The sequence below is a fragment of the Cornus florida genome, unplaced genomic scaffold (genome assembly GCF_030987335.1).
Source record: "Cornus florida cultivar Cherokee Brave unplaced genomic scaffold, ASM3098733v1 CherokeeBrave_3.0.0_Hap2_Chr10, whole genome shotgun sequence".
Classification (NCBI taxonomy): domain Eukaryota; kingdom Viridiplantae; phylum Streptophyta; class Magnoliopsida; order Cornales; family Cornaceae; genus Cornus; species Cornus florida.
Window position 1 is genome coordinate 116,203,077 of NW_026775580.1, and position 26,616 is coordinate 116,229,692.

The 26,616-nt window shown below is 35.2% G+C and overlaps 3 protein-coding genes and 1 long non-coding RNA gene across 5 annotated transcripts; all 4 read right to left on the bottom strand.

The window, feature by feature from the left end:
- Nucleotides 1-556: 556 nt before the first annotated feature.
- Nucleotides 557-4,126, bottom strand: LOC132278092 (sucrose synthase-like). The gene is made up of 11 exons (XM_059779917.1): nt 3,907-4,126; nt 3,523-3,634; nt 3,276-3,427; nt 2,943-3,135; nt 2,512-2,847; nt 2,333-2,431; nt 2,081-2,254; nt 1,850-1,966; nt 1,545-1,711; nt 1,214-1,438; nt 557-1,124 (listed from the first exon to the last, which is right to left on the bottom strand). The coding sequence occupies exons 1-11, from the start codon at nt 4,002-4,004 to the stop codon at nt 557-559; spliced, it is 2,241 nt and encodes a 746-aa protein (XP_059635900.1). The 5' UTR covers nt 4,005-4,126.
- Nucleotides 4,127-7,258: 3,132 nt separating this feature from the next.
- LOC132278102 (uncharacterized) lies at nt 7,259-10,610 on the bottom strand. The gene is made up of 4 exons (XR_009471046.1): nt 10,226-10,610; nt 8,847-9,381; nt 8,204-8,285; nt 7,259-8,108 (listed from the first exon to the last, which is right to left on the bottom strand). It is a non-coding gene; the product is annotated as an uncharacterized LOC132278102 (long non-coding RNA).
- Nucleotides 10,611-14,559: 3,949 nt separating this feature from the next.
- LOC132278113 (sucrose synthase-like) lies at nt 14,560-19,868 on the bottom strand. Of its 2 annotated transcripts, XM_059779933.1 has the most exons (13): nt 19,586-19,868; nt 18,185-18,311; nt 17,931-18,082; nt 17,598-17,790; nt 17,160-17,495; nt 16,941-17,039; nt 16,689-16,862; nt 16,460-16,576; nt 16,155-16,321; nt 15,824-16,048; nt 15,171-15,734; nt 14,901-15,045; nt 14,560-14,814 (listed from the first exon to the last, which is right to left on the bottom strand). In XM_059779933.1, exons 1-13 carry the CDS (start codon nt 19,681-19,683, stop codon nt 14,782-14,784), a joined length of 2,430 nt encoding a protein of 809 aa, XP_059635916.1. In that variant the 5' UTR covers nt 19,684-19,868; the 3' UTR covers nt 14,560-14,781. The 2 variants fall into 2 exon arrangements, with proteins under 2 accessions (XP_059635916.1, XP_059635915.1); XM_059779932.1 differs by having other exon boundaries at nt 18,185-19,868.
- A 2,260-nt stretch (nt 19,869-22,128) lies between these two features.
- LOC132278454 (AP2-like ethylene-responsive transcription factor At1g16060) lies at nt 22,129-24,515 on the bottom strand. Its single transcript, XM_059780239.1, has 8 exons — nt 24,370-24,515; nt 24,171-24,253; nt 24,001-24,009; nt 23,745-23,833; nt 23,554-23,627; nt 23,393-23,443; nt 22,988-23,064; nt 22,129-22,634 (listed from the first exon to the last, which is right to left on the bottom strand). The coding sequence occupies exons 1-8, from the start codon at nt 24,513-24,515 to the stop codon at nt 22,129-22,131; spliced, it is 1,035 nt and encodes a 344-aa protein (XP_059636222.1).
- Between the last annotated feature and the right edge of the window lie 2,101 nt (nt 24,516-26,616).

Here is a 26,616-nt window from a genome sequence, read left to right on the forward strand (position 1 = left end):
CTAAGATAAAAGTGGATAAAACCATCCATGTAAACCAAATTCACTACCAATAAATGACTACCTATCAGTCTATTCAAAACAAATGTCTTGTGATAATTAAATAAGAAAAAACAAAAAAGGAGAATTGATGAGGTCCAATAAGATCCCGTGATAATGGTTCTTCCTTTGATCTACACATCAACGGCTAATGGAACAGACTCAGCCTGAAATTAAAATTCACTAAGTTAAGCATAAAGTACCAAGAAATTCTCTAAAATAAAATTAGTAGGTCATGGGCTGAAGGGGCTTACCGACTTACGGTACATCAGGGCATGAAACATTTCGATGTAGCGACGTTTCTCAATCTCACGTTCATCTTTTTTGGACACATACTTCCAAAATCCATAAACCCCAGCCAAATTCATCACCCTCTCAGAGTAAATTTGCCATGTAAATCTATAAAAACAGAGATGTACAAGTAGTAATCAGGAAAAAGAAAAAATACTTACTGAGACTATATAAAAGAAACAGATATATTTAACAAAATTCATCAACAAATCAAGGATGGCATATAAACTTACTTCTCAAGAATGCGCTTAAGGCCTCCAGCTGAAATGGCTTCCCAATGAGTGGGGTCATCCCTGCACTTTTCAAAGAAACTAACAAGCACTTGAGCAACCTCATCACCATGGTATGGATCAATGTGGAAGCCAGACTTTCCGTGCACAATTATCTCAGCTGGACCGCCATGCAATGTAGCAAATGTTGGTAAGCCACAGGTCATGGACTCCACCACTGTCAGACCGAAAGCCTCATAGAAAGCAGGCTGCACAAAAGCTCCTCTCTTGTCTGCAATGTATCTGTACAGTTCACCATTCCTCTCCCGGTTCATCTGGGAAGAAATCCATCTGAACTGACCATTCAACTTGTAGGTGTCTATGAGCTCATACATCTTCTTCATCTCTGCTTGCTCTTCCAAGTCCTTGGATTCCTTCCTACGATCTCCACCTACCACAACCAGGTTCACCAACTCCCTAAGCCGAGCACTCTTACCATACATCTCAACAAGTCCTGTCAAGTTCTTCACGCGATCCAGCCTTGCCATTGTGAATAGAATGGGCTTGCTCCTGTCTTTCAGCACACATCTGCATACACCAACACCATTAATGTATCAGTGATCATTCAGTCAACAGGACAAATGGAGCATTGACATAGCAAAGAGAAAGAAACTTACAAATGTTCTTCATTTTCAACAGCACTAAATAGAAGCTCTTCAATTTCAGGGTGGAAATTAGTCAGTCTTCTACTCTTCTCTGAGTAAGAGAAGTAGAGGGACATATCAGCCCCTGGTGCAACAATGTTGAATTTGGGGTCGAACACATCAATCCCATGGACAACTCGGTACAACCCAGGCATGGTAAAGGCTGTATGACTTTCATACTGTCCATAAGAGTTCTTACTGGAAAGATACAAATAATAGTTTAGGGGCTGTCATTTTAAAATAAATAATTGAAAAACAAATTAATTATACACATAATTAGCTGATTAACAAGAATTAACGGTACCTTCCAGCAATCTCCTGGAAAGTGCTAGTGATAATGAAATCAGTATGATTCATTGCAATGAGATCAGCAGTAAACTGGGAGGAGAAATGATACTTCTCCTCAAATTTCTTCCAATATAGGTCAGAATTTGGATACTTAGTTTTCTCCAAAGCATGAGCAATGGTACTCTGCAAAAAAAGGTCGAATGCTCACATAAGTAACACATATTTGGTCCACATGGTTGCAAAATGAAGCTAGGTAAGAAATGCAGATAGATTGATCCTTGAGAGGAAGAAAATGATTGAATAAAAAAGAACATAATGTACCTGGATTGACCCAAACTTGTGAGCTAGCAAGGTGGCAACAAGGTTACCCTCACTGTAGTTGCCAATGATCAAGTCCGGCTTTGTCTGCAACTCTCCAAGAATTTCATTTGCAACATCCTAAGGAAATTGGAAACATAATTCAGAATAAATTTAATCAAGAAATGAATAACTGAATTTGAAAGATAAAGAGAAAATGGTAAAACAAATATTGTTAAACTTATTTAAGTTCACCTCAGTGAAAGTCTCCATATATGGCCACACTTCAAAACGCGAGATCCACTTGCGAAGAATTCCCTCCTCAGTTCTAAAGGGAACTCGCAGAATGTATGAATGCTCTGTTCCATGGACTTTCTCAATACGTTGATTGCACGTGGTGCCAACTGCATCTGGCAGAAGGCGAGTGACCTATGACAGAATATCAAGCATTAGCACTAAAACAAATGGATCACAAACCTGAATGATAAAGAAAACTTCAATACTAACAATGATAATTTGAGGGATGATATCATTAAGTCCTTGCTTTTTCATCCGTTTAAGCATCTCGCGTTCCATGGCGGGAACTTGATCCAAAATGTAAACAACCTGTAAAGTTAACAAATTTAGAGAGGCTCAAACAGCAAAGTAAGGGACAAAACTTTTTGATCATCAATATTTTAACATACCTGGCCACCAGTATCAGGATAGCCCAAGACATTGTCTTGAGCAAAGTAACCATGGGGTGAGAGAATAACAACATTGAAAACCATAGGGACTGTCCCGAGAAATTTCTCGACAGCACAATGGTCAGGAGCCTCCAGGAGTTGTAAGAGCAGATTAAGCATGTCAGACACTGATTCAGCAGTATCACCCCAACCCCTTTCCAAACCAATCACTTGAAACCTATCTTCAAAATCAGAAAATGGGGTATCCAAAGGCAGAGTAGACAGATAATCCACTGCCTCTCTGACAACAGATTGAAGTTGGTTCAAGTTCTGAATTCTATCATTCACCATGAGTGACTGCACAATAACATCAAAGTATAACATTCATTTACAGTGTATGGGAAAAAACAAAAGCTTATTCATAAATTATTAGGTCAACCATCAAAATTTACCTTGCCCTTGTAGTTATGAAGCCGAAGAAAATCAAGCAGTTGCTGCTTCATATCATTGTCATGGAACATTTTTGCAGATAGGTGACGATTAAGATTCTCCACACCATGTCCAATAGATTTTGAAAGCTTTGGGTGAGGAATCGATGCATTGAATGGTTCAAAGTCCAATTCAAACTCAAAGGTGCCATTGCTACTGCAAGAATCAGTGACACTAATTTATGTTTACAAAGGGTAAGGGAACTTTATTGTTAGTGTAGATCAAAAACCTGATCTATACTAATAGCAGAAATAAAGAAAATAAAGTATTATGATGAGTTTTAAAATTCAAATTACCATCCATCGACGAGTTTTTCCTTGAACTGCAGATATTGGGGCACGCTCATTTCTTCAATAGTGAGTGCATTTAGATCCAGACATATATATTCTGTGAAACCAGGCCTTTGCCGGATAGCAAGTGCAATCCGAGGAGCTATCACTATAGCTTCCTGTAATTCATGATAAAACAAATAATAATACACCTTAAAAATCAACTTAAGAAATAAAAATTAATTTTTTTTTCTAGTATTAGAAACCAGGTTACCTGAATTGATTCCAAGCCGTTGATGAGCTCCTCTCCATCAACTTTGTAAATAGATATCAAATGGTTTAAGATTTCAGCGTTTTTTAAGATCACTTTTCCTTGGCTTTGCATCCTGGAATACAAAGAAGCTCTCAAGTAAACAACTATCATTGGATTGATATATAATTACCAGTATCAATTAGTACAATGATTTTTAAAGAAATTTTTAGTGATAAGTACTTCATTTAAATTACTATACACTAATGGAAGTATAGTGAGTATACTACTTCCAAAAACTAAATGATTTTATAAACGTTACAGGATTATGGTCCAATTTTTCCTAATCAGAAGAATTAAGCAATCATAAAAATATCACATCAGAAATAATAATAATAATAATAGTACCAAGATGTCAGTTGGAGTATTTTCTCTGGATGAGATACTATAGCGTTCTCCAAACGCTCCTTAAGGCTACGACCACAAGTCAAAACACACTCGGCCATAGCTTACCAAGCTTTTCCAGATAAAAGACCTTCCATGCAACACAAACAGTAATTAGTTATCAAAAACAAAACATAGAAAAATAAAAGTGATCATCATTGGATTTCATGTTCATCCAAAATAAATAAATAAAAAATCAATACCTTACTTATTAAAATAATAATAATAATAATAATAATAATAATAATAGTAATAACTCAAAAACCATTATACACAAGAGAAAAGGAAAAGGAGAAATCTTACTCACAAGAGGAGAGATGTGTATAGAAGAAGAAGAAAGAGAGTAGTAGTGCGGATTGAATGCAATTGGCGTGTGTGAATTTATAGAGGAGAAGGGATAAAAACTCTCACACACCATAATGGTAAATTAGGTTTTACAATTGAAAATAGTAAGAAATTGGCACATCAGTTACCTTTTTCATTTAACCTTCCATAAGCACCCAAGAAATCCAAACCGACCTGCTTTTTCTATAGAGGGAAACCAAAAATTTCTATATAATATGAATGTTGCCTTATTATTATGGAAGATTGCAGAATCTCTAAGAAACTTACCATTTTTCATGATCAGAGGTAAAGATAGAAGAAGAGATTGATGTATGCTTATATATATATATATATATATATATATATATATATATATATATATATAATAACAAAATTTTACCTATGGATTTGTAATGACATTACAAAATATTTTTTTATTTTGGTTGTGGCAAAGCATAAATATACAATATTAATCAAAAGAAATAAAAAATCAAAGTTTAGCATTAAGAAGGAAGCAATACACATTTAGAATTGATAATTTCTGAATTTATATTATTCCACAATTAGCCTTAAGTTAAGCTTGCAACTTCTTTGTCTTTCTCGGTTGGTCAACCACTGGGATATAATACAAATCTTGTTTACCTGAAGAAACACAAAAATCTTCCTTCAACATGTATCCTCATTCCTCAACAATTTCAGCTTCACTGTCACTGTAATCTCCCCAACACTTAGTTGGCTTTTCCTCAACTGCTGTGCTGTTGCAGTTTCACTAGTGCAAGCATTATAGCATATGCAAAGTAAGCATTATTTTTTACCAGTGAAAAGGAAAAAGAATAGAACACACAAATAACCCAACAAATAAATTACCTTAAGTGACCTTCACTGGAGATAGAAGCATCTGGTTTAGGAGTACCATTGTGTGCAGCTTCCTGCTGTTCCAGCAGAGCCTTGGACTCAAAGTACTCAAGCCGCTGCAGAAGCTTACATATAAAGTTGAGGGACAAGGGCCAAATGTGAGGCTCAATTACTAAAGGTGGAACTTTATCTTACCTGTGTATGTAGATCATCTGATCCAAGCTTGGCTTGCTAATCTGTAGAGTGGTTTGTTCATGCTGAACACACTCAAGGAGAGTATGCTTCCATCAAAGAGAGAGCGATTGCTATAGCATGATAGCTGGCAGCAGCCTGAAGAAACCAGACATGCAGATTAAACATGACCATATGCAGGCTAAAATATACTGCTCCAACAATTTTACACAAGCATTTGGTGAGCGTTCATATTCCAAGAGGCATGCAAGTGGTAAAATTCTCTCTTGGATCAGTGGGTGATATGGGCTAATTGGAAAGACATTTAAGAGTTAAAATATATAGCTAGCAATATCTGATTTGAATTTAAACTCAACTTGTTTGATCATGTTTGAATAAGTTCATATTTAACAAAGGGAGAGCAGGTTTCGATAGTCTGGGAACCATTCAAACCTTTGTAATTTGCCCCCATACAACAAACTTGCTTTTTGTCACTTTGTATAGACTTTGTCATTCAACACCATGAAAGCAGTTTATGTACACCAAAATTAGTTAGATTACTATTTACACTCATATGATGAATGTTTTCTGGTTACATTTAAAAATTTGGGAAGCAATTCAATTTCCATGAATTATAAATTGACAAAGCATATCAGTTAATCAATGCTCTGCTTCAGTCTGGTCAGAACCAGGAACTATTTCAATTTAATGAGGAAATTCAATATCAAGTTCAAAACTCATTTTTGCTTTATCCCTTTTGGAGTTTAAACATTTTCATTTTGTAGCCTATTTTATTGTTAACAGCAACAGCTACAAAGTTTACTTCCTTGTTTGTAATCCATCTTGTATGTATTATATAAGGTTGCAACCATACGCATCAAAATTACCTTTCTTTATTTATTAGATTATCCAAATTGACAAAAATGTAAAATCTGGATATTACATCAACATTTGGCTACAAACAAGAAGAAAAAAAAAAAAAAAAAAAAAAATGAAAGTCGGGTAGTAGCAGACCTTCAGACCTTCTATTTCCATTCACAAGCATCATCCAAGAGGTAATGCCTGAAAAGTACAACAAAAAAAACTCAAGCAGAGAGAATCTAATTTACTAACGAACTACTACTCAACAGCATCTTCTACTGTTATGTAGATTTCTTTCTTATACGAGTCTGTTATCCTCAAGACTCTCGATGGTAATGCCTACTGTTATGAATGTGAAAAGAAGTCTTGTTACTAGGAACACGATTTCCAGATCTGTAACCACCTGACAGCCATGAACCATATGGAATCCTTGCTATAGCTGAATGACGAGGAGACCTACGAACAGGGTTTACTGTAAGCATTGGCGGAATATTAACTGGTAGTGGTAATATTCCTCCATGCTCCTAAATTCCTGACAATGGATCAGAGGCAAAAACTGGAATTATGGATGGATTGAAGGGAGGTGGAGGCGCAGCTGCAGCTGCAGAAAGTTTCTTGGTGTTTTCACTTCCAGTTTCTGCATCACTTTGCTTTTCTGCTTCCGTTGACAAAGGACAAGCACTTCCACTACCTTGTTTTTCAGCTTCAGTTGGCAAAGGACTCGCAATTCCATTATTATTAGGGACATCATGTGAACTTTCATCTTCCTTTGCCTTTTTCTCTTCCAGAATGGAGGCATCTTTTTCCAGCAAGAGAGTTGTATTTTCCATTGGAACAGCAAGAGGTTCCAAATCAGAGGAAGCTGCGGGGCATTTGTCAACTTCTGTTTACAGAACTGCGCTTTTGAAAGCAATAGACTTCAAATCCTTGGAAGAATCAATTTCTGCAACTCCCAAATCAGCCACAGCTACAGAGTTTTCTTCTGTGCTACTTCTGCAACTGTCTCAGCTTCCACTTCTGTGTCTTTAGCAGCTGCACTCAGTACTCCCTTCGAGGATTCCGTCAAACACACCACCCCCCCCCCCCCCCCCCCCCCCCCCTCTTTCTGTAACCTGTTTCTTATTGACGTTCTTTTTAATTTCCTCATCAGAAACCAGAAGTTGTTTCTCTTCAATTGATTTAAGAAGTTTTTCTTGTTCCGCATCCTTCACTGCTGTCATGTGGTCACCTTGAGTTGCTTCTGCAACTACCGTCTCATTGGTAACCTAAGGACTTTGGTCATTTGGATGGTTTTCCTTTGGCAACTGTTCTGCTACTGCCTTCACAATGGTACCAGGTGGAGCTAAAGCAACTTTTTTGTAGGAAAAAAGTTTTCCAGCTGCCTGAACGCTTAACTTATAATTGGAGTAGACTTGGCAACTTGATCAGTTGAAGCGGGGCTAGCTGAGGCTGACTTGGGGTTGGCAGATTTCTCTGTCCCAATTGCTGGGCTTGAAGGGTTATTTAATTTTTGACTGAAGCTTGTACTATTAAAACTTTTTTGGAATAGGAGCAGGCCCAGTTGAAGCAGCAGACTCGTTTGAAATTGTTTTTGGGGATGTGAAATTACTGGGCTTACCTCGGGACCTTGATGATTGGGAGATATTCATAAAGCTTTGCGAGGCTTGGCCTCCTTGAACTAGAAGTCTTACGACCTGTAGGTGAGTGACCTTTGGGGAAAGTTTCTTGCCATCCTTCATTGGAGGTGTCATCCCGTGCCAGATCATCATTTTGGTTCAATACCATCGTATCTGCTAGAAGCAAATCAGGCTTCTTTTCCATCGATTCCGCAAACTGGGATCCAGTTTTGTTCTCTAGTTCAGATTTATTCTCTTTATCACTAGAGTCTTCTGTATTTCATCCTTCTGGTATTCATCTGTGACCATTTCCCAGCTTTGTCCTGGTTTTCCTTTAACCTATATGAATAGGGAGGAACTTTAATCAGGATATTTTAGTAATAAAAGCAAGTGAGATGAGAGAATAAAACTGGGAACAGCCATGATTTTGTGACCTTCGCACAAGCTTGCTTCTTTTGGGCGTCTCTTGTTGTCATATCTGCATCTGGTGTTATGTGATCCAATAGATCTGAAACACTGGTCCAGGAAGGAAAAGAAAGTTATGCTATAATAATTAATATATGACATGCAATTCAAATGAACTCAAGATATATGCTATATATTTTAAAAAATATCCAATGGTATTGGTATGGCAACTGATGGCCAACATGAGGGGCAAATGTATCAAAACCACTTCAAAGGAAAGTCTATTTAATTTGGTTTATTTTATTAAGGTTCTTGTAGATATAACTTAGTAATCTACACCATATAATCCAGAATTTAGGGAACACAATAAAAAATTATGATATTAAAAGCATAAACATAACAACGAAAAGAAACCCACTAACAAGAAATTTGACATGATAATCATGTATTAAGCTGGATTTTGCATCAGCATGCCCGTCTTAGAGGAACCATGTTCTGAGAACTATAAACTATCTAAAGAGTAACTATATTCACTTACTCAAGAATTCAGGAATCCGTCAATAATAGTTTGACTACAAGCTATCTACACAGGACTTTTGGATTAAGTGTAAGCATAATTTTTTACCAGTAAAAAGGAAAAAGAACACACAAATGACACAACAAATAAATTACCTTAAGTGACCTTCACTGGAGATAGAAGCATCTGGTTTTGGAGTATCACTGTGTGCAGCTTCCTTGTAACGACCCTAGCTGATGCCAAAATTTAAAAAAAATTGGACATAACCTCCCCAAAAAATGGGCCTTCAACAACCTGTCCCAAAACACAAAACAAATAATATCATCCAGCATCCCATTCATCCGTTCATTATACCTCAACATAGTTCCTCTCATGGTGGAACATCCACACACCAATTAATCTAAATTATCATAATTACAGTCCCAAAATACAAGATTAATATTTAAAGTCCCTGTCTTACAACGTTACATGATACAATTACATGGAAACATATACCATAATTCCATTAGTTTCATTTACATCAAACAAAAGATAAGTTCGTTCTTAAGTTACAAGGCCATGAATACTAACTTAGTTACATTTCCACAACTACGAATATACATAGAACGGTCAAAATACAAAATAGCAAACAACCTTCTAACAACTTTCAAGCTTGAGGTGGATTGTCGTCCACCAGTTCATTTCCAAGACCTGAAAAAAATAATATAAATAGTAGGGTGAGCAAATATGCTCAGTAGGTGACGCTTAAGACACTTTTCTTGTGTCCCCGTGAATCCATACAAAGAATAGGCCAATAGGAAATGAGGATCATACAATGTCGGGAAATAATACAACATTCCAACTAAACTCAAGTACAACCCACACGATGCCATGAAATGCAAATGCATGCCAATGTCACTCCCCATTTTCTGTTCTCAAACATCACTTTCAAACTGTTAATATAACCCGCCCTTTGGTGACCCCGCAGCGACACGAGAGGAGGATTGGCTAGTGTCCATGACCCTTGGTACCCCCGCGGCGTCATTATAGGGCCCAGCTAGCTCAACCACGCTAGGGCGACTCTCTAGTCCCCTCTAGGCTATATTAACACTCCGGCCCTTTGGTACCCCCACGGCGACCGGGTTTTTTTCAAAACCGTTTCATCAAATCATTTTTCCCAAAATCTCATTTTTCATTTCAAACTCATTCTTCCCGTTTCATGCCTAATGTAAGTGCATGAGTGCATCAATACCATGAATTTAATCATCATTTCACATTCAACTCTATTTAAGTAAGCAAGACATAATTTCGCAAGAATTTCTCAAGGGATTCTAACATGCTCTTGTACAACAATGCATCTAGCACAACGAACATATATAAATCATCACATAAGTAAGAATTTTCACATAAAACATTTAAAACAAGTTCTCACATAACCACATACACATGCTATAATTTCTTTAAACTACAACTAGCATAAGTAAACATGTCTAGCATCAAATTAGAAGATGTAATTCACATAGGAGCAAGAAACTTGTGGATAAAGAGCCCCTACCTCAAATTTGCACAAAACCCTTAAAAGTAGGTCTTGAATTTCGAAATCCAAAGGGTGAACAAAAACTGAAATTGATGGTATGGATGCGTAGAGCTCGTCGTGGGCTTCGTTTTGCCTCAAACGGCACTTAAAAATACTAAGAGATGAGGGAGTAATCAAGCCTTGAAGCTTGAAACCAAAAAAATAAAAAATAAAAACAGAGAGCTTCTGGAATGAGAGAGAAGCTTACGGGAAAAATAAAAAAAAATTAGAACAAAAAGTGGTCTCATGACCATTTTAAGTGCATGTGGGTCCTACCCAATTTCCTTTTTCTTTTCCCTTTTTCTTTTTGTTTTAAATTACACCACACACACAAATATATACACATATGCACATATATATATATATATATTGACACAGACATTACATTCCTGCTGTTCCAGAGCCTTGGACTCAAAGTGACGAGACAAAGAGAACAAAGAGAATTTCGGGAGAAAACTTGTCTGCCTTTCCCTTCGAGAGACTTCCTTTATATAATAAGGCACTGTACGAACAGTTGTCATTTTTGCCACAGGAGCAAAAGTCTCTTCATAATTAATCCCATACTCTTGCCAATTCCCGAGAGCGACCAAACGAGCTTTATATCGATCTAAGGAGCCATCAGATCTAAGTTTAACAGAGAAAACCCATTTGCAGCCAATTGTGTGATATTGTGGCCCGAATTTGGTGCCGGGGTCGCGTTGTGACCCGCTTACGACCCAATGACCCGTTGCAACCCGCTTATGACCCGACGACCCATTGGATGAGAGTGAATCTAATGTCAGGTTCATATTCCTAAATGTATTGTTTGAGAGATATGAAGCGAAGACTTACCATAAGAAGAAAAAAAAAAAAATTAATAAAACAGAGATGAGCTTTAACTGCATCACATAAATATAAATATCTGCATGAAAGAATGCAATGCAGTGTGCTAGCCCTTTTTATGATAGAAAACAACGGCAAACAAAAAGGACAACAACTACCATGCAAAAGCTGTGGAGAACAACTTTCAATTCAGAATACTAGATAACATACTTCAAGGCCAACTCAGTGTGTTGGAGTCAATAGTAGAAAACAGCTAGATCCCCACAACTTTTCATTGTATCCGGATGATCAAGTCCAAGCTCTCTTTCATTGATATCCAATGTTTTTTGCTGATATATAGTAGCCTGATCAAGTAATCAACAACAGTGTGATCATGCTAAATCACATGTGAAACAGCAATCATATGGTCATAGATGTCTTATATATTAATATTTTCAAGTTGACACTTGAAATTGAGTAAAAATGAAGTTGATTTAGAATGAGAATGCTGGTGTTTTTTATAATTAAAAAAAAAACAAAAAAAACCTTAATGTTAACTCGAAATTGTAAATTAAAGATTTAGGCTTTTGCTTTTAAATGTTTTAGCCTCTAATGTCTTTGTCCAATTTGTGCACTTCTGATTTATTTGTCTTCCACAAATCAAACACAAATTATAAGCATTGCAAATTAGACTAATTAATATCTTAAATGGAAATGCATATTATCACAATATAATATAATAGACAGAGGAAGTGGCCATGGAGGTGCATAATGAATTCTTTGCATTTCTGAGTGCTCGTGTATTTGCAATATGCAATCAGAAAACAACCTCATGATTACTCGCATCCTGTGCCTATAGGTGTGGCATGAAAAACCAGTCAAAAATACATATATTCTATTCCTCTCATATACAATTAAAAATATTTTATTCCTCTAATATAAAATTAAATTCATTCTTTGTTCTTATATTCCAGCCCTAAATTCCTTGTGTTGCTGCTCTAGGTGCATTCCTAGGTCACAAACTGGGGAGATGGATCAAACCAGGCATGGTGGGATGGGCAACGGCATTAGTCAAAGAATCAATTTTTCCAAAAACTAAAAAGAATTTTAAGTAAGGCAAAAGAAGAGAGCAAACTATGCGCTACAATATCTTTTAAAAGTTCTGAACCCTCATACTTTTTTTAACTTATTATGATCTTCTAAATGTCAATGACTGTCAACAATCATTTGAATATGCTCATAAAGATTTAGGCTTATGCTTTTAAATGCCTTAGCCTCTAATGTCTTTGTCCAATTTGTGCACTTCTGATTTATTTGTCTTCCACAAAATATCAAACACAAATTATAAGCATTGCAAATTAGTCTAATTAATATCTTACATGTAAATGCATATTATCACAATATAATATAAAAGACAGAAGAAGTGGCCATGGAGGTGCGCAATGAATTCTTTGCATTTCTGAGAGCTCATGTATTTGCAATATGCAATCAGTAAACAAACTCATGTTTACTCGCATCCTACGCCTATAGGTGTGGCATGAAAAAACAGTCAAAAATATATATATCCTATTCCTCTCATATACAATTAAAAAATATTTTATTCCTCTAATATAAAATTAAATTCAATGGTTGTTCTTATATTCCAGCCCTAAATTCCTTGTGTTGCTGCTCTAGGTGCATTCCTCGGTCACAAACTGGGGAGATGGATCAAGCCAGGCATGGTGGGATGGGCAACGATATTAGTCAAAGAATCAATTTTTCAAAAAACTAACAAGAAATTTAAGTCAGGCAAAAGAAGAAAACAAACTATGTGCTACAATATCTTTTAAAAGTTCTGAACCCCGTACTTTTTTTATTTTTTAACTTATATGATCTTCTAAATGTCAATGACTGTCGACAATCATTTGAATATGCTCATAAAATTGACCAGACACCTTCCTATCTTTATATACATGTGTTCACCTTCAAGACTGCTTTGGCTGCACTAAGGTCATCCCATCAAGATTTGGATGCACATAGCATGGATTAGGATGTCAAACATACGACAATTATCAATGGAAATCAATTAATATTTTTAGACAAAACTGGCACCACATACCAGCATGGAACCAGTCCCGGTATTATAAAGCGCATACCTGATTGAAATCCCGTGTGGTAGAGCACTACAGCCAAAAGACTATATGCCCCCACTGTCATTAGATGGTAAGGGCCAGATACTGACACTAGTTTTAAGAGTGCCTTCAAAATTCAATAAGGAATATGGGTCCAAATAATTATTGGATTCATTATATGGTGAATAGCAAATAAATAACTCGCATAAAGTTCATCATAATTTTAAATAACATTTCATCCTCAAAACAGTACTACTGTAATGTAATTGATCACGTTCAAATGGCATTCCTTTCTCCATTAGAAATTAATTCAATTCATGACTAGTGAATTCGACTACCATCTCCGTTCATAACCGGTGCACTTGACTACCATCTCCATCTAGTTTTTTCCCCCTTCTTTCTTCTTCTTTTTTTAAAGTATTGAAGAGCATAAACTACTAAAGAAAGGAAATTACTAAAGACTTAATAATGCAGTGGCTGCAGTAGAAGCACTCATGAAGCAGAAGAATTTGAAATAAAAGTAATGATTTATAGCATTTACCACGAACCCCAAGGAACACATTTGCAAACCCCTGGTATGCATAAAATCTGTCAATGTCCTTCCATCAACTGGTGAAAGTTCAAGGGAGCCAAAATCTGCCACCTAATTAAAGTTGAAGTTGCAGTAATCAAACATAGTCTTTAAAAAACCTCAGGGGAAATGAAAACGTTGATTTCTATTAAGGAACTGACCAGTTTTGGAAGTGCAGTATCAGCATAGTATTTGTGTGCAGTGTCAATCAACTCATCGGGCAACTGCCATGGGACCATACTATATATGTATCAAAATTCAAGAAGGCTACATAGGATCAAAAAAAAAGAAGCTCATTTGCTATAACCTTGTATAGGTGAGACTACTCAAGACTCAAATGTCAAAATCTACATAGTTAAGAAAACAAAACAGAATAATATTAGCAAATATATATCTCTACATAGTTCTTTAAGGCGCAAATACGCTCTCCACATTATTTCCTTTTCCTCATATTGTTTCTCTAATTCTTTCTGATTTGAGATATCTAATTTCTTGTTCATGTCAAGACTGTTACTGACAGTAACTTCCTTTCCCAGCTCTATTTTGCTGATCCTATCATCAGCTTTCCTCTTTATCTCCTTTAATAAGGGAGCCAAATTTAATGGCCTCAAATAATTAAAGTCCAGATACAAGATTCCCTATATTTCTCAACCAACATTTGATAATATATAGATTATTTTTTAATTTCCCTCATTGGGTGGAGTGATAGATTTTTATGTTAGGTACAAGATAAATTATTTCTTAAATGGAGTGATAGATTTGTGTATGTGTGTGAATATAAGTATATATAAGTCATATTCAATCTACAAGAACCATCAAAACATATAAACTTAGAACTTAGATATTTATTACCACGGAAATAGCAGATGTTTTACATTCATCAATTTTATCTACTAAGATAAAAAGGGATAAAACCATCCATGTAAACCAAATTCACTACCAATAACTGACTACCTATTGGTCTATTCAAAACAACTGTTTCAAAAAGAAAAAATGAAAAGGAAAATTGATGCCGTCCAATAAGATCCCGTGATAATGGTTCTTCCTTTGATCTACTCATCAACTGCTAACGGAACAGACTCGGCCTGAAATTAAAATTCAGTAATTTAACATAAAGTTCCAAGAAATTCTCTAAAATAAAATTAGTAGGTCACGGGCTGACGGGGCTTACCGACTTACGGTACATCAGGGCATGAAACATTTCAATGTAGCGTCGTTTCTCAATCTCACGTTGATCTTTTTTAGACACATGCTTCCAAAATCCATAAACCCCAGCCAAATTCATCACCCTCTCAGAGTAAATTTGCCATGTAAACCTATAAAAACAGAGATGTATAAGTAATCAGGAAAAAGAAAAAATACTTACTACTGAGATTATATAAAAGAAACAGATATATTTAACAAAATTCATCAACAAATAAAGGATGGCATATATACTTACTTCTCAAGAATGCGTGTAAGGCCTCCAGCCGAAATGGATTCCCAATGAGTTGGGTCATCCCTGCACTTTTCAAAGAAATTAACAAGCACTTGAGCAACCTCATCACCATGGTATGGATCAATGTGGAAGCCAGACTTTCCGTGCACAATTATCTCAGCTGGACCGCCATGTAATGTAGCAAATGTTGGTAAGCCACAGGTCATGGACTCAACCACTGTCAGACCGAAAGCCTCATAGAAAGCAGGCTGCACAAAAGCTCCTCTCTTGTCTGCAATGTATCGGTACAGTTCACCATTCCTCTCCCGGTTCATCTGGGAAGAAATCCACCTGAGCTGACCATTCAGCTTGTAGGTGTCTATGAGCTCATACATCTTCTTCATCTCTGCTTGCTCTTCCAAGTCCTTGGATTCCTTCCTACGATCTCCACCTACCACAACCAGGTTCACCAACTCCCTAAGCCGAGCACTCTTACCATACATCTCAACAAGTCCTGTCAAGTTCTTCACACGATCCAGCCTTGCCATTGTGAATAGAATGGGCTTGCTCCTGTCTTTCAACACACATCTGCATACACCAACATCATTAATGTATCAGTGATCATTTAGTCAACAGGACAAATGGGACATTGACATAGCAAAGAGAAAGAAACTTACAAATGTTCTTCATTTTCAACAGCACTAAATAGAAGCTCTTCAATTTCAGGGTGGAAGTTAGTCAGTCGTCTACTCTTCTCTGAGTAAGAGAAGTAGAGGGACATATCAGCCCCTGGTGCAACAATGTTGAATTTGGGGTCGAACGCATCAATCCCATGGACAACTCGGTACAATCCAGGCATGGTAAAGGCTGTATGACTTTCATACTGTCCATAAGAGTTCTTACTGGAAACATACAAATAATAGTTTGGGGGCTGTCATTTTAAAATAAATAATTGAAAAACAAATTAATTATACACATAACTAGCTGATTAACAAGAATTAATGGTACCTTCCAGCAATCTCCTGGAAAGTGCTAGTGATAATGAAATCAGTATGATTCATTGCAATGAGATCAGCAGTAAACTGGGACGAGAAATGATACTTCTCCTCAAATTTCTTCCAATATAGGTCAGAATTTGGATACTTAGTTTTCTCCAAAGCATGAGCAATGGTACTCTGCAAAAAAGGTTGAATGCTCACATAAGTAACACATATTTGGTCCACATGGTTGCAAAATGAAGCTAGGTAAGAAATGCAGCTAGATTGATCCTTGAGAGGAAGAAAATGATTGAATAAAAAAAGAACATATTGTACCTGGATTGACCCAAACTTGTGAGCTAGTAAGGTGGCAACAAGGTTACCCTCACTGTAGTTGCCAATGATCAAGTCCGGCTTTGTCTGCAACTCTCCAAGAATTTCATTTGCAACATCCTAAGGAAATTGGAAACATAATTCAGAATAAATTTAATCAAGAAATGAATAACTGAATGTGAAAGATAGAGAAAATGGTAAAACAAATATTGCTAAACTTATTTATGTTCACCTCAGTGAAAGTCTCCATATATGGCCACACTTCAAAACGCGAGATCCACTTGCGAAGAATTCCCTCCTCAGTTCTAAAGGGAACTCGCAGAATGTATGAATGCTCTGTTCCATAGACTTTCTCAATGCGTTGATTGCACGTGGTGCCAACTGCATCTGGCAGAAGGCGGGTGACCTATGACAGAATATCAAGCATTAGCACTAAAACAAATGGATCACAAACCTGAATGATAAAGAAAACTTCAATACTAACAATGATAATTCGAGGGATGATATCATTAAGTCCTTGCTTTTTCAGCCGTTTAAGCATCTCGCGTTCCATGGCAGGAACTTGATCCAAAATGTAAACAACCTGTCCAAAATGTAAACAACCTGTGAGGCAAATTTAGAGATAAGAAGGTTAACAAATTTAGAGAGGCTCAAACAACAACGCAACGGACAAAACTTTTTGATCATAAATATTTTAACATACCTGGCCACCAGTATCAGGATAGCCCAAGACATTGTCTTGAGCAAAGTAACCATGGGGAGAGAGAATAACTACATTGAAAACCATAGGGACTGTCCCGAGAAATTTCTCGCAGGCACAATGGTCAGGAGCCTCGAGGAGTTGTAAGAGCAGATTAAGCATGTCAGACACTGATTCAGCAGTATCACCCCAACCCCTTTCCAAACCAGTCACTTGGAACCTATCTTCAAAATCAGAAAATGGGGCATCCAAAGGCAAAGTAGACAGATAATCCACTGCCTCTCTAACAACAGATTGAAGTTGGTTCAAGTTCTGAATTCTGTCATTCACCATGAGTGACTGCACAATAACATCAAAGTATAACATTCATTTTAGATATAACAATCACAAAACTTTACAGTGTATGGGAAATAAAAAGATTACTCAACCATCAAAATTTACCTTGCCCTTGTAGTTATGAAGCCGAAGAAAATCAAGCAGTTGCTGCTTCATATCTTTGTCGTGGAACATTTTTGCAGATAGGTGACGGTTAAGATTCTCCACACCATGTCCAATAGATTTTGAAAGCTTTGGGTGAGGAATCGATGCATTGAATGGTTCAAAGTCCAATTCAAACTCAAAGGTGCCATTGCTACTGCAAGAATCAGTGACACTAATTTAAGTTAACAAAGGGTAAGAGAACTTTATTGTTAGTAAATATCAAAACTCTAATAAATACTAATAGCAGAAATAAAGAAAATGAAGTATTATGATGAGCTTCAAAATTCAAATTACCATCCATCGACGAGTTTTTCCTTGAACTGCAGATATTGGGGCACGCTCATTTCTTCAATAGTGAGTGCATTTAGATCCAAACATATATATTCTGTGAAACCAGGCCTTCGCCGGACAGCAAGTGCAATTCGAGGAGCTATTGCTATCGCTTCCTGTAATTCATGATAATACAAATAATAAATACACCTTAAAAGTCGCAACAAATACAAATAATAATACCCCTTAAAAGTCACAACTTAAAGAAACCTGGTTACCTGAATGCATTCGAAGACAAGTCCAGACTGGCCATTGATGAGCTTCTCTCCATCAGCTTTGAAAATAGATATCAAATGGTTTAAGATTTCAGCATTTTTTAAGATCACTTTTCCTTGGCTTTGCATCCTGGAATACAAAGAAGCTCTAAAGTAAACAACTATCATTGGATTGATATATAATTACCAGACAGACTTGTTGATCAATTAGTACAATTATTTTTAAAGAAATTTTTAGTGATAAGGCCTTCATTTAAATTACCATACACTAATGGAAGCATGGTATACAACTTGCAAAGACTAAATGAATTCATAAACGTAGATTAAGGTATGGTCCAATTTTTCCTAATCCGAAGAATTAAGCAATCATAAAAATATGGGTGAATTACACTCACACCCTGAGGTTTGAGCTTATTACACTGGTTCAGATTGAGCTTTATTACAACACCACCACCCTACGCAAATTGTCTATTTTTCCATTCCACCAATTGTAAGGTTATTATTCTCTCTCACTTTTCAAATTGAAAAGACCCCATTTTGTTCTGTTCTATCACTCCCTATAGACACGTATATGCAGTGAGATCGTGAAGGAGTGGAATATCATAGAGGTTGCGGGAAAGGGTGGCGGATTTGGGTTGGGGATATGCGTTGGGAGCGAACGATTTGTTAGAATTTGGAGAGGGCATTGATGGCGGGGAGTTGGGAGGCGGCGGAGATGGAAGCGGAGGCAAGGATGTCGTGGCCGAAAATGACTGGCAAGGATTCGCCGGTGGTGGGTCGGTTCAAACGATGAGGAGTTTGAAGGAGTTGGTTCCTACTTTAATGGCGGTGAAGTGGTGGTTTGCGGCACTCTCTCATCACCCGATCCAGCAACCCATACAAATTATTATACACACAGACGCACACTAAGAATCAAAATTTATATACAATTTGTAAAATATGATGAAGAAAGAAAGTTTGAACCCTTGGCCAAAATGTCAAAGAGAGGTAGTAGGAGTGAGCCTGGTGGAGAGTGTGAATACCAACTAAAGAAAAAAAAGTTTGAACCCTTGGCTTGAACATCGCCGGCGGCGAGAGATGGGGCAGTGCCGGCGGATATAGAGAGAGGGAGAGAGTGAGAGAAAGGGTAACGGCCGTGGAGGTGGAGGTGGAGGTGGAGGTGGAGATGGAGAGAGAACGGGATCGGTTGTGGGTGGAGGTTAAGAGAGAGAAAAGGGGATGGCGCGTCGACAAGAGAGGAATCGGGTGGGGACGAGAGAACGTTCCAGATAAAAACAAAAAATTGAAGCTTCTTATTTTGTGAGGGCGAATGGACTTTGGAAAAGAGTTAACAAATTGGGGTCATAGTCGTCATTTAATTTAACATAGATACAAAAGAAAAAATAATAATCATAATAACGGTACCAAGATGTCAGTTGGAGTATTTTCTCTGGATGAGATACTATAGCATTCTTCAAATGCTCCTTAAGGCTACCATCACAAGTCAAAACACATTCCGCCATAGTTTACCAAGCTTTTTCAGGCAAAGGACCCTTCATGCAACACAAATAAAAAGTAATTAGTCTTAAAAAAAAAAAAAAAAAGTGATCATATCATTGGATTTCATGTTCATCCAAAATAAAAATATTACCTTCTTTACTAAAAAAGATCAATAATATTAAAAACATAAAAACCATTATACAAGAGAAAAAAAAAAGAGAAATTTTACTCACAAGAGAAGAGGAAGGGAGTAGTATTTGTGCGGATTGATTACAATTTGGGTGTGTGAATTTATAGAGAATGAGGGAGAAAAACTCACACACACCATAATGGTAAATTAGTTTCTTAGAATTGAAAATGGTAAGAAAATGGCATATCTGTTACCTTTTTAATTTAACCTTCCATATAAGATTTTACCTTATCACCCAAGTAATCCAAACCCACAGCTTTTTCTATAAAGGGAAACCAAAAAAATTCTATATAATATGAATGTTGCCTTATTATTATTGTTATTAAGAATCTTTGAAAAACTTACCACTTTTCATGAATCAGTAAATTAAGATAGAGGAAAAGATTGATGTTTGCTCATACAAATTTGAATCATCTAAATTAAATATTCTCCAACTTATACTAAGTTAAATCCGCTACATGTTTATAAGTGACATTTAAAATTTATTTACTACCAGTAGTTTTGATATAAGAAAAATTTACCAAAATTTTAAAACTGCACCCTTTTGAATTAAGGAAAATTCACCATATTCTAAGTACGTGTTTTCTATATATAGGGTTTTTGGTTTTATTTTCCTAACTCGTTCAATATCCCATCTACATATTCGTGGGAATGAGCAAGAGGAGAGAGAGGGAAGATCTTTTTTTTGAAAAGATGTGAGAGAGATAACAATATTAAACGATGTTAAAATATGGTGAATTTTTCTTAATTCAAAATGGTGTAGTTTTTAAACTTTGGTAAATTTTTATTATCTCTCAAAACGGTGCAGTTTTCAAATTTAAACTTTCTTTAGATTAGTTGACGTAATTTAAGCAGTAGATAAATTTTAAATGTTTAGGATAGCTTAGAGAATATTTAACTTAGAGAATCCAAGTCCCATATGTATAAATATATAAATATATATATATTATTATAACAAAATTTTACCTTTGGATTTGTAATGGCATTACAAAATATTTATTTATTTTGGTTGTGTCAAAGCATAAATATACAATATTAATCAAAAGAAATAAAAAATCAAAGTTTAGCATTAAGAAAGAAGCAATAAACATTTAGAATTGATAATTTCTGAATTTAAATTAATCCACAATTAGCCTTAAGTTAAGCTTGCAACATCTTTGTCTCTCTCGGTTTGTCAACCACTGGGATATAATACAAATCTTGCTCACCTGAAGAAACACAAAAATCTTCCTTCAACATGTTCCCTCATTCCTCCTAACAATTTCAGCTTCACTGTCACTGTAATCTCCCCAACACTTGGTCTATCTTTTGGGCTTGGGCTTTCATGTGTATTTTTTGGGCTTCATGTTTCATGATTTTGTAGGGCTCCCCCAGCAGGTTTGTATGTTTCATATATCACAATCAAAATAATTCTTTTACTTTAAAAAAAAAAAATAAAAAATAATAATAATAATAATAAAATATAAACTTGAGATGTGTGATTTCGTTTTACTTTTTGATTTTAGCCCCAATCAAAAATTATTTTCCGGATTAACTAAATTGATTTACACTTACCAAAAAACACTTAATTGATTTACCTAACTAGTCATTTTTCCCCTTAAATGAGTAGGTGAGAGTGAGGATTTTGTTTTTCTGCAGTATGGATTGCCCACTAAGGCTATCACCAACCAAATGCCTTAACATGGTGTCCTAAAATAGCGGTAAAAATTTGTTATTTGTATTTAAGTTGTGCTATGTAAAGGTATTAAAAATACCAACTAAATTGATGTTTAATGTTTTAGCAATATCAGAACTTTTGCTGAATTTATTTCAGTGATAAGATCCTATTGTCAATTGGCATAGATTTGTATTCAAAAGCTGCAAATTAAATATAATTAGAACCAAACCACACAGATCAACAAGTTTCATGAATTGCAGAAAATTGATTTTAAGTAGATGAGAAGTAAAAACTATAAATTAATGTGCCCATGCTTGTATTTAAAAAAGTCAATCAAGAAAGAGAAATTTATTGTTCGAACGTTGAAAACAAAATAATTAACAGATGCCAATATTTGTTTTTATTTCATATCTACAAAAAAAAAAAAAAAAAAAAAAAAAAAAAAGAGCCAACTGGTAGACAGTAAGTCTCTTCCCTTGATTGATCAAAAGTGGACATCACTCCCCCAAAGAAATTATTAATCAGTCCTTTTTCGGCACTGTTTGTCTTCTTGAAGCACCTGGAAAATAATTTTGTAAAATGATGATAGAAAGAGAGAGAAAGAGTAAGGAAGTAATAAAGTCACAATGGTTGCATGAAGTAGTTGAGTTGGGTGAATATATCATCTCCTTCACCATAGCTACTACTACTAAAGTCCTGAGACTCAAAATATGTTTGTATATCATCAGGGAAGCTGCATTGTGGTGGGTCAGAGTCCGGTGGTGTGGATGGGCATGGGCACTCAACAGCTGAAGTCATCTCCATCATTTCCTTGAATTTTGATGACTGAAGTAAAAGTCCAAGTGCTGAAGTTGCAGTGGCTGAGCGTGGCCGGTGAGTTACGATGGCATCAACTGTATTTGGAGGCTCTTGGTGGTGGATGAAGCTAGATCCAGCAGATTCGTCATCAATTTTTTGAATCAATGTAGCATCAACATCATCATTATAAGGCTGCTGATCAATATTGTCGTTGTCATTAGGTTTTAGCCATTTTATGTAACGACATAGGTCGAAGTTTGTGACAGCATTAAGACCTCTGTATTCAATAGCTGCCATATCATATGCGGTTGCAGCCTCCTCTTGAGTAGCTGCAGAAATTGAAAGAGATTATGATTTAGGGATAATTTGGGGAAAAAATGAGTTTTAAATTAAAAAATAAAATAAAAATAAAAAAAATGAAGGCACGTTTAAAAGGTTATCCATTATTATGGTAGAAGTAGGTGGAGTCTTCCCAATTTAGTGGATTGTGACTGATCTTCATGCAGATATTTTTATTTATGTACCATGCTTAATTAAATTATCCATTATTGTTTTGGCTTTATAGGAAACAAGTTACACAAGTTATTGACTCAGACAAGTGGAATGAGTTTTAAAATGTAATTTACATCATATTAATATTAAAGAGAAGGTGTTTGAAAATGAAATAGAGATTTGTACGTACCATATGTACCAAGATATAGATATTTGTTTCCAAAAACTCTGCCGATGCGAGCTTCCCATCTTCCATTGTGATGGTGCCTGCTCATGATATATCAACACAAAATGAAAATGCTTTAAGAAAACACATTCTATGTACGTCTTCAAATATAGATGAGGTCTTGCAATGATCGGCTAAATTACAAATTTAAATATTAAGATCCTAATTAATTTGCTAGAATTGGATCATGATTCGGTTGGTAAATGAATACTGTTCTTGATTAAATTACATGTGGAAATCTTCCATTTTGTTAAAATCGCACTCAAAATATGAAGGATGGATTATCAAAATTAAGTAAGAACTAACAGCATATTGAATAAAAAGAAACAAGTCATTAAAATAAATAACATGTAAATATATGATACGTACCTTGCAACTCCTCTGTATTTTGAAACTCCTCGAGAAAAACCACTGCTTTTCCTGCAGTGTCATTAATATATATCAAGTGAACCTCAATTCAACATATGTTTTTAACTTTTCTTATATATATATTGTTCCTGTCATATGTATAGATGGGTGAATTTAATTACCTTCTCAATGATCCGATATATTCTTCTCTTGAGCGACCCTCCATTTCTTGCAGTTCCTTTTGATACGTTGATAACTATATATAAAAGCATGTAAATTAATTAGTTCCATCATTAATTGATGATCATGAACAAAACAAGTCAAAAGCATTAATTAATTAATTAATTACTGTGAGTGAGATGAATTTAAGTACCGGAAAGTTAAGAATTGTTTCTGGACCCCAATATTTGAGTGCTGCCAAATCGTATGCATGTGCAGCGGCTTCTTCATCATCATAGGCACCTGAAGAACCACCATGCAAATTAATGATCAGAACCATTTAATTAAAAGGTTATACGTATATACGTACTTAATTTAAAATTTGAATGTGCGTATACTCTGCAGGTAATATATATATATATATATATATATATATATAGGTGATGATGATGAAATTAATTCGAACATACCAAGATAGACTGCATTTGGTTAAGGTTCCAACCAACAAACCGCCACAACCAAGACAGTTGTTGCAAACAGGGAAGAAAAGTCAGTATATAATCAAAATATAAAAAAATTGATGAAGAGATGGACATAAAACAATATTTTTGAACATATATATAAGCATGAAATGAAAGACCTTGTCTTCCTTTCTTGTTTTGTGATTCATTCCAGCAGTTCTTGTCCCATAAATGAGCTTCATATCTGCCCGTCCATCGATGCCTGAAGTAATTAATCACAAATAATTAAACAAAATAAATAAACTTATTTAAACTTAATTTGATACATTTAGAAATATGAATGACTCTGGTTAATTCCATGCATATATAAATATGGACCTTGTGACCCCTCGATAAATAGAGCTACGTTGAGGTGGTGAGTCTCTCGGGACAGTTTTCCTGGTTCGTTTCACCTTCACTTTGGGCTTCATTGCAGTAATATTATTAGTAGTATTAGAATTGTTTTGGTGGGATAACTTGGCCATATAAAGCAATTGATGGATGGATAATGAAGGAAGAAGCTAGTGCTACGTACAACATAAAAATAAATATGAGAGACAAATAATTATATGACCGACTCTTCCAATGAAGGGGGTTTTAAAGGGGTTACGTGACAGTAAGATTAATTATAACGTGTGCGCTGGCAATTTAGAGGTAGCGGCCGGCGAGGTGACCATGATTGTGGCCGTCTTTAACCGGCTTCTTTATATGGTCGCTTCTCTCTTGTCCTTTATTACTTTTGTGCTATTTGCGGTTGTTTCTTTTTTCTTTTTCTTTTTCTTTTTTTTTACCTTATATATTAATTGAATGTGAAAATTTATTCCTTTCTGCTGTCAATTACGGGGTAAGTAACTTTTGTTCGATGCTTTTAGTGTTTTCAATATTATCTTTAAGGTTGCGTTTAATAATGAAAAACGTTTCTTATAAACAAAAATATAAATTACTGTCTTTTTTTCATTAGAGAGTCTTTACTTCTCTCACTATGGTGCTTAAGGGAAGATTTTGCTGGGAAATAAAAAAAATCATAAGACTTAAGAGTTAATGACAAATTTTGGGACAGTTCTATTTGTTCTAGATATGAAGAATTACCTACTAATTGCTACAAATATATAACCACTATGAGATTGGTAATTTGAATAGAAGTGAGAGAAAATAGGACGAATGAAATATTACTACCGAAGTGAGAGAAAATAGGACGAATGAAATATTACTACCAAGATTATGTACTTTCTTCCTTTTATTGGATAGAATAGAAAATGGATAGAATAAAAAGAGAATAAGTTCACAATTTACTATGTTCTCAAGAGAAAGTGAAAGTTTTAATTATTTTTACCATTATATCCAATAATATTAGTAATATTATAATTTATAGAGGATATAATTGTAATTTAAAACTTATATAAATTAGGATAGTATTTAATGTAAAACTTCTATAATAATCTACTTCTCTTCTTTTTTTTTAGCCTATATTTTTTTAAGGATAAAAATTTGTAAAAGAAGAAGGATAGGTCATCCTTTCTTTTCTCCTTTTTTTTCCTTATATCATCTTTATGGAACAAAAGAAATTCGTCCCTTCCTACCCCCTCTAAATTAAATATTCTCTAAGTTATTCTAAGTTGAATTCCCTATAGATTGACACGTAACATTTAAAATCTCTCTGCTGTGTTAAATCATATCAACTAATTTTGAAAAAGTTTGAAAACTGCATCATTTTGAGATAAAGAAAAATTTTACAAAGTTTAAAAACTACACCATTTCGAATTAAAGAAAATTCACCATACTCTAACGTGATTATCTCTCCCTTATCTTTTCCAAAAAAAAAAAAATCATCCCTCTCTCTCCTCTTTATTCTTATTTTAAGCGCGATGGTCTCTGTTTCTCTTTTAACCCAACCAACATTCTTTCTCATATTTTCTATATATAGGGCTTTTGGTTGTATTAGTATCCATGCTTATATATGTTCTTTTCCAACTATTACTATTGCCAGGAAAAGTTACATGTGGATCTTGCAATCACATTTTCGTCCATCTTAATTCCATTGCAAAGAAAATCCATTTTTGGCGCGAAATATTTCTTCAATCGTTAAACATTTGTTAGAGTATGGTGAATTTTCTTTAATTTAAAATGGTGCAGTTTAAACTTTAATAAATTTTTCTTATCTCAAAACGGTACAATTTTCAAACTTAAAAGTTGACTTGGTTTAATACCAACAGTAGATAGATAGATTTTAAATGTCACGTGCCAATTTATAGCGAATTCAACTTAGAATAACTGGATCCAAGTCCCTTTCCTACCTACCGAACATATTGTCCAAAAAAAAATAATAGTAATAACACACAGAGAATTTAGAATCTTAGAATATGATTTAGTTTCTTAACAACCAAAAGATGTGTGAGGCAAGCTACATATATAGATAGAAATTGTCAGTTGAAGAAAAGGAAGTATTTTTTTACTATTTATTTATTATTATTATTATTTTTTATGTGCGAGGCAAAGAAACATATTTCTCACGCTGGAATGTGTTCCATTAATGATATAAGTAAGCAAGCAATCATTTTGTACCAACCACGTAAAAATTCTCCACAA